Source organism: Varanus komodoensis, unplaced genomic scaffold, assembly GCF_004798865.1.
Source record: "Varanus komodoensis strain SLA01 unplaced genomic scaffold, ASM479886v1 scaffold51, whole genome shotgun sequence".
Taxonomy (NCBI): domain Eukaryota; kingdom Metazoa; phylum Chordata; class Lepidosauria; order Squamata; family Varanidae; genus Varanus; species Varanus komodoensis.
This window is the reverse complement of record NW_025336100.1, coordinates 1,670,083-1,678,250: the sequence shown is the minus strand read 5'-3', so window position 1 is coordinate 1,678,250 and position 8,168 is coordinate 1,670,083. Positions and strand designations below refer to the sequence as shown.

Below are 8,168 nucleotides of genomic sequence, written 5' to 3'. Positions count from 1 at the left end.
GAGCATTGGGTTCGAATTCAACGGGGTCTGTCTCGAACCGGATGGTACGGAGAGACTGTGGCAGTGAGAGGCACCCGCATGGTTGGATTCGAGAATCGGAACCAAAGCGGTCGAAGTAATCGTCGATACCGATGGATTAATAGAAGCTGTCGGATTCGAGGCTCTCGAATCCGTTGTCGGCCCCAATGGAAGGTCAATCATTGAATCCGCCACGCTGTCAGGTTCAATGAGAGCAAGTCCGGGTGACGAAGTGTGCCGTCCATTTGCATTATAAGATATGGAAGTGCCGGAAGATGAAGAAACTCCCCGCGGGAGATGTCGAGCAGTTTCGCAAACCACACTTGATGTGGCCACCAAGGGGCAACTAGTATCCCCGATGCACGGTCGCTCACTATCTTTGCTATGACCCTCATCAGAAGAGGGATCGGAGGGAAAGCATAGAAGTTAATGTTGTCCCAAGGGATCATGAATGCGTCCCCTAGGGATGCTTGTCCAATTCCCGCTCTGGAACAGTAAGTCTCGCATACTCTGTTCTGTCGAGTAGTGAATAAGTCCACATCGGGGAACCCCCAGCACCTGAAAAGGTGGTTGCGCGTATGAGGATCCAGTTCCCACTCATGAGAAGAAGATGTGTCTGCTGAGAAGATCCGCGTGCACGTTGTCTATGCCAGCCAGATGAACGGCCATCAGAGTAATGTGTCTCTGAATGCACCAGTCCCAAATTCTCATAGAAAGCCTGGCTAAGGTTGGTGACTTCGTCCCTCCTTGCTTGTTCAGATAAAAAACGGTCACTATATTGTCCAAAGTTATCTGAACGATACGATGATGAAGGAGGTCTTCGAAAGAACGAAGGGCTTTGAAGACTGCCAGCAGCTCTAGGAAGTTGATATGATTCGTGGATTCTAGACGAGTCCACATTCCCTGGGTAGACAGGCCAGAGCATATTGCCCCCCATCCTAGGAGAGACGCATCGGTACCGAGAGTTATCGAAGGAGGTCGCGCCCTGAAGGGGACTCCCATCATGAGATTGGTCGGTTTCAGCCACCAGCACAGGGAGTGGAGCACGGAAGACGGGATCCGAATCCGTTTCGACTGTGGATCTCTTTGTGGATGATACACCTTGTTGAAGAATCGTTGTAGTGGGCGAAGCCAAAGTCTGGCATGTGGAACTACGGCAACTGAGGAAGCCATATACCCCAGGACCCTCTGGATGGATCTCGCTGTAACCGTTCCCTCTCGTCGGATTCGATGGATATGGTGAGCGAGAGTCTGCTGTCTGTCCTGAGGGAGGAAGGCTTTCTCCAACATCGAATCCAAGCGGGCTCCAATGAAGGTGAGCATCTGTGTCGGAAGAAGAGAAGATTTCCCTGTATTAATACGTAGGCCCAGACTATCTAGTAAGGTACGGGTTGTATGGATGGTGTCTAGGAGTCCTTCTTTGGATTGCGAGACCAACAGCCAGTCATCGAGGTACGGGTAAATATGTATGCCCTGAAGGAGTACGAAGGCACAGACAGGAGCCATGCATTTGGTAAAAACTCTCGGAGCCGTAGCCAGTCCAAAGGGTAAAACTGTGAACTCATAAAGTTGGTTTGCAACAGCAAAACGGAGGAAACACCTGTAAGTTGGATGCATTGAAATATGAAAGTAGGCGTCCTTCAGGTCCAGTGAGGCGAACCAATTACCTCTCCTTAACAACGGGAAAATGTTTTGAAGGGTGGTCATACGAAACTTTCTCGGTATAATAAACTTATTCAAGTCCCGCAAATCCAAAATTGGACGTAGACCACCATCCCACTTGGGGACCGTAAAGTATCTGGAATAGAATCCGTGAAGTCCATCAGATGGAAATACTTGACGAATTGCTCTTTTAAGGAGAAGTTGCTGTATTTCGTTGAGAAGTACCGGCGAACATGAAGTAGACCGGATCGGACTCAATGGAGGAACGATGTCGAATTCTATTCAATAGCCGTGTTTAACGATGGATAATACCCACCGGTCAGATGTGATGGACTCCCAATGGGGAGTCGGCTTCGGAGCCGATCCCCAGATGAGAGGGGGGTGGGTATTAGAGGAGCATGAGGAGTGGTTCGCCAGTCCCGTCAACACTGAATCCGATCGTCGAAACGACGGTGGCCCTGTTGGAAGTGCTGTTGGGGCTGAGGGCGGTGGTGCTGTTGATGCTGTTGCTGGCGGTGTTGCAGCAGCTGTCTGCTGGTATGACTGGTTGTAGGATGGCTGATTCCAGGACCACTTACGTCTGCTGTGTGACTGGATCTCCATCCTGCGTGCCGTCATTCTTGACTCGTGCAGTTTCTTGAGTTTGTGGTCGGTACGTGAATGGAAGAGCCCGGAACCATCAAAAGGCATCTCTTCTATTCGCCGCTTGGTTTCCTCCAGGAAATTACAATTCCGAAGCCATGCGTGTCTCCGGAGGGAAACGGCACCGACCAAGGCCCGGGAGTCAGTGTCCACATGGTGACGTGCCGTGGACAACTGCTGCACCGCGACCTGCATGGCTTCTTTGATTAGGACCTTCGCAAAGTGACCCTGGTGGTCTGGGAGGGTAGAGGCGACGTTGTGGGGGCACTGCATAATAAAATATTGATATCGCGCCAACGTCGCCTCGTAGTTGGAAATGCGAAGTCCTAAGCCCGAGGCAGCATAGACTCGCCTGGCCAGGGAATCTATTTTCCGGCCCTCCTTATCCCTCGGTGCCGTATGTCCTCTCACCTCTCTGCCTTGCAAGGATTCGACGACCACCGAGTTTGGTTTCGGGTGCTTTAGCAGGAAGGGGATGTCTTCTTCCTGGACCCTGTACATAGACTCATATCTCCTGGATGTCGGCTGAGGATGTGAAGGTAGGTCCCAGGGCTGCGTCATCGCCTACCGCAGGGTAGTTATAAGCGGCAGAACGATGGAAGTCGATTGCTCCCCGCGGACGATGTCGTAAAACTTGTCCGTCGAAGGTCCTGGGCGCTGGGCAGCGTCGATGTCCAGGGACTGGACAAGCCTTGACATCAGCTCCGTGAAGGAGACGTGTGACTCACTGGGTGACGCAGGATCCTGGGATGTCACCATGACGTCCGGGGAGGTTGAGTCTACTTCAGAGATATCCGAATCAGCACCGTAGTATGGTGGGGCAGAAGATGATGACTCCGCCGGCGAGAAGGAGCAGCTGCTTTCGCTTTGTGGGGATCGAGGTGGCACCCTCCTCGAATCCACAGACCGCGGTTGGTCGTGGGGCGGAGGTGAGGATCGCTCCCTGGGAGCAGGGTAGTACCCCACAGAGAGCGGGTCTCCCCAAGGTTGGTAGTAAGGACGACGCCAACTCTCTGGGCGTTGCTCTACCGAGCAGCTCCTCCGATTCCCTGGTGGGGACAGGCCAGCTTCTGTCTCCAACGTCACCGCGGGCATCGGTGTCGGTGACCTCGCTCTAGGAGGGGAGTCCTGGATTTCCCCATCCGAAATAGACCCCCGTAAAGTTGGAAGGGGTGCAGGTGGGAGGTTGACTGCACGTCGGGGAAACCCTTGAGGGGTAACCCGCATGGCCTCCTGAAGGATCGGTTTGGGCGGGGTCGGTATCGTAACCGCCACCGCTACTGAGGGTCCCGTCAGCTCCGAGTCCTGATGTCGGGAACAGTCCGTGGACTTAGCCTTCTTCGGAGGCTTAGAGGCCTTCTCTTTTCTGGCCTTCTTATGGCCTGCCAGATTCTCTTCGGCATGCTTCCGCTTCTCATGCCTCTTTTTCGGTGAAACAGAGGGGGCCACCGAAGCGGACGCATCTTCATCCGAAGGGCGTGAGGGTGGAGCCACAGAAGCGGAGCCAGGTTTTGGGATAGAGACGAGCGGGTCTGATTGCATCAGAGCCCTATCCCAAAGGAGCCTCCGAAGCCGGTTCTCGCGGTTCTTCCTAGCCTGCTTTGAGAAGGCTAGGCAATGAACGTACTTATCCGTCCTATGCCCCTCTCCAAGGCAGAGGAGGCATAGGTTGTGCGGGTCAGTAGGTGCCATTTTTGACCCACAGTCTGCACATTTGCGGAAAGCCGCTCGCTGCGCCATCGCAGAAGAAGAAAAAGAAGAGAGATAGTGCAGAGGGTAAGTGTATATATATATATTTGACAGATCGAAGAAGAAAAAACAAGAGAAAAACTACACAGAAGTGGGAAACGAAGTAAGGGGAAAGTAGTATAAGGGCAGTATATAAGGAGAGAACCAAGAATAGCCAAAGCGAAAGTCAAAAGAGGCATGAGGCACAGTGAACGGCGGTTGCAAAGACTGAACAAAATGGCGGACGCTCCGCTCTTTATAGGCCACAGGGGGGAGGGGAGCGGAGCTTCCCGCCAAAAACCATTAGCTATCAATCTTCTGGCCACAGGCACTGCGCAGGCGCAGTACCCATATGTGTGATGCACAGAGGCCACGACGAAGAATGCATATTTCAATTAAAAAAAAACTCTAGCCAAACTATAGTTGATATGCTGTTAGAATTATCAGTGGAGAGGGGATGAAGAAAGGAAGTGCAAAGCCTGTCCCTGGATTTCACTGTGCAGTATAGATACACTAGGGGCTAGCAAATGTTATCTGAACAGACCTTCAGTTAGAATTTACATTTTCCTCACAACAGGATGACACAAAGAAAGCATAGTACATTAAAAATTAGACTTGATTAGAATGAGCTGATAGATTGGACTCTCCTGACCACTTAAGACTGCAGGTAGGGAAAATTGTACTCCAAGGAGAAATATTCCAAAGCCATATTTTAGAATATGACATTCAATGCCGTAAAAGTCTCGAGAATACAGAATTCAGAACATTTATACACAGGAATTCAAATAGAATCCCCTCTCTCTGGCAAATGCCAAACAGGGACTATGGACAAGTAACTTACTTTTGCCAATAAAATTTTCTGAACTGGCTCAGAGTCATCAAACACTACAAAACCAAAGTTTGGAAGTTTTCCACCAACGCCTTTAGTATTGATGCGAAGTTCCACGACGTTACCAAAACCTGTGAAAATGAAGCACAAGTGTTTATAAAAATAAAGATGTACAGGGACTTCCAAGGGAATGGCGACTTGAAGCAGAGGCAGCAACATTTGTTGCTGTTCCTGCCTTATCTTGTTTTGGAGGATAAAATTGTCCTTGAGGTGTTTACCTCTCTGACAGATAAGCATGAAGACTCTGTCTACGGCTCTGATTACAGCGAGATGGCAAGATAAGGTGAACTGAAATAGTTATAAAGTCAACTCCCCACATTTATTCCTTTTCATTCTCTTTTTCTTCCTACATTATTTTTATTTCTATTTCTTTTTACATTACAGTGGTATCTCAGCTCACGAATGCCTCAGTTCACGACCAAATCGGGTTGTGAACAGAAATTTCTGAAAAATTTTGCCTCAGGCTGTGAACTCCCCATCGGGTGATGATCGCGATTGCACCTGTCTCCCTGCCGAGCACCCGTGATCACACCCGTCTCCCCCTGAGCGCGTCCATGATTGCGCCCATCTATGGCCACGATCACAGTCCTATGGGGTGGGGGGGAGATGGCCATGCTTATGCTCGGGGTGTGGGGGAGATGGCCGCAATCTTTGTTATTGTCACTTTGCTTCAATTTTTTGTGATTAAAAAAAAAATAGTTACAGAACAGATTAACCTTATTTACATTGAACCTTATGGGGAAATTTGTCTTGGCTCACGACCAATGTGGGTCATGACCAGAGGCTTGGAACGGATTAAGTTCATGAGCCAAGGTACCACTGTATAACTTTTTTTTTGCCAAGGGAATAATACTGCTGCAACTTAGACTCTCAAGGAATTTTGTTTGCATATTTTGAAAAGACTCTGAAACAGATAATCGTTCGTTGATGGATGGCGTCTCATTTGCAAAGCTGTTTAATGTTTCTATTTTAAAATTAAGTATTAAACTGACCTTGGGAAGAGAATATTGAAGGACAACAACGCTTTCCATATAGCTCAGATTTGAGGCTGCAATTTTGGCTGTGATTCAGATTTCAAGGCATTTACCTACTTAGAAAAGGACTTTGAAAGGGGTATTCCTTTAATGTCTGTTTGAACTCTAATTAAGTCCTTAATTTTGTAGTTGTAAACTGTCTGATATCTATATTGAAGAAATTTGGACATTATAAACTGACCTTGCCTGACGTTTGGTGTGATGGAAGAGACAGTGTCTCCTTCTTCCGTCACCATTTTCTGAGGGAGTGGCTGCCTGTTTGAGCCAAGTAATTTTTCTGTTGTTTTGGATCTGATCTATGTATGATTTGTTGCAAGGAACAATTATATCTCCCTGATGGGACTGGGCAAGACTTGGTCTTGCTCCTTCTCCCCTTCTTCAACTGTGGGTGATGGAAAACAAAGAGAACAAGCATGATGTGGTATGAGAAGATCATTAGTGCCACCTGTTGGACTTTGGAAAAACTGGAAGTTAAAGCTCCCTGCTATGAAAGTCTGAACAATGCCTTTACTTAACTAATCTAAACTAATATATTCATAGAGATAGAATGGGATTAATAATTCTAACATTGACTGAAGGCTGACTAATTGCCTCTTATCTACTTCTCTTCTTGTCCTTTTCTCTTTTCCCCGCCTTCTCTTTTTTCTTCTTTTCTTGATTTCCTCCTCCCCTAATTCTTCTGCTTTAAGCTGTAGTCTTAAATTTTTAATTTGTTTACAGTTATGAAGAAAAGATGGATGTGTGGAGGAGAAGAGGCGAGAACACAAGAAGGAAATCTGAATTGGATGTGGGAAAATGGATAATAAAGCTGAAAAGAGATAACCGTTTAAGCACCTTAGATTGATTATTAGAGACAAAATGAAGAATATGCTTTTTGAATATAGTCCCAGAGAGCCTTTCAAAGAATATGTTAGAATTATTTTGGTATATGATAATCATGGCAATTGCAGTTGTTTCTGAAATTGTCGGAGCCCCCAACAATTGAAGAATGGAGAAACGGATTGGCAGAGTATGTTGTGATGGCCAAGTAGACTAGCCGTGCTGACATATTGTCAGCCGATAAACAGAATTTTACTGTGCTTAGCATGTTTAGTGGGATTTGAGGAGTTTAGAAAAGGAAAGATAACTGTAGAGGATTTGAAATGATTGGGGAATCTGTTGTGGTACAGATTAATGATTTCTTTCTTTTGTTAAATTCTCATGGACCACAGAAAGACAGGAAAATCGATAGATTTGGGAGGCTGATTGTATTGGTTGGCTCTGTATAGAATTCCCTTGGCAACCTTGTCTGTTTTAGCTTTCTTTGTCTATTTTAGTTGTTTTGTTTATTATTGTTGCTTTGTTAATTAAAACAAGATGTACAGTATCTACTAAACAGCACTGTAATTAACTCAGAAGGATATTTTTGTAATGTCTGTTAAAGAGGTAGTTCAGAAAGTTTTAGCATATGTTTAAGGATTTATGGCTCCTCCAATGCAAACTGAAAGATACATCACGTACTCATGAAGAATTCCTTCAGTTCATTCTCATCAATATCATGTGGTAAGTTGCCAACAAAGAGCTGGTGACTATCTGGATAGCGAATTATTCTGCGATTGTCTGATTCGTTCTGATCCATATCTCCTCGACCTGCAGTCATTCAAAAAATGAAGCACATTCAGTGTAAATCTGTACACTTTTAATAAGAATGGGCAGTGGCAAGTGTCTATTGATTTATAACTTACAGAATAGTTTGCTTTGAAATAGTAAAAAGGATGGGTTTTCAATCCTATCAAAGTTTCATTGTAATGAAATTGCATGCATCATTCTAAATCCTACACAAGGGTGCAGAAGCAGTGTCACCTGGTTAAAGGTTCTAGTAAGCTTTTAAGAATGCAAAATCTGCATTTATGTTACTTTCTGATATGTTCCAACATAGGTTTCTTGGCTCCTCTCCACCCCCAACTATGATATCATAGTTGTACAGGCAGTCCCTAAGTTACAAACATCCGAGTTATGAACAACCCATATTCACAAACGAACTGCCATAAAGCCTATTAATTTTTTAAAAATTACTGCAGGAAATTGCCATCACCATAGAGAAGGAGGAAATGAAAGGGTAGAGAGGGAGGCCTCCAAAGCATGCCTTCCTGTCCCACCCATCCAGAGAGGGAAATCTCTTCAGCGTTTCCTTGCTGCAAAGACGTGGCACTGAT

The 8,168-nt window shown here is 46.4% G+C and overlaps 1 protein-coding gene across 1 annotated transcript; it reads right to left on the bottom strand.

The window, feature by feature from the left end:
* Positions 1-4,404: 4,404 nt before the first annotated feature.
* Positions 4,405-7,851, bottom strand: LOC123031878 (ras GTPase-activating protein-binding protein 2-like). Its single transcript, XM_044447322.1, has 2 exons — positions 7,474-7,851; positions 4,405-5,010 (listed from the first exon to the last, which is right to left on the bottom strand). The coding sequence occupies exons 1-2, from the start codon at positions 7,610-7,612 to the stop codon at positions 4,832-4,834; spliced, it is 318 nt and encodes a 105-aa protein (XP_044303257.1). The 5' UTR covers positions 7,613-7,851; the 3' UTR covers positions 4,405-4,831.
* Between the last annotated feature and the right edge of the window lie 317 nt (positions 7,852-8,168).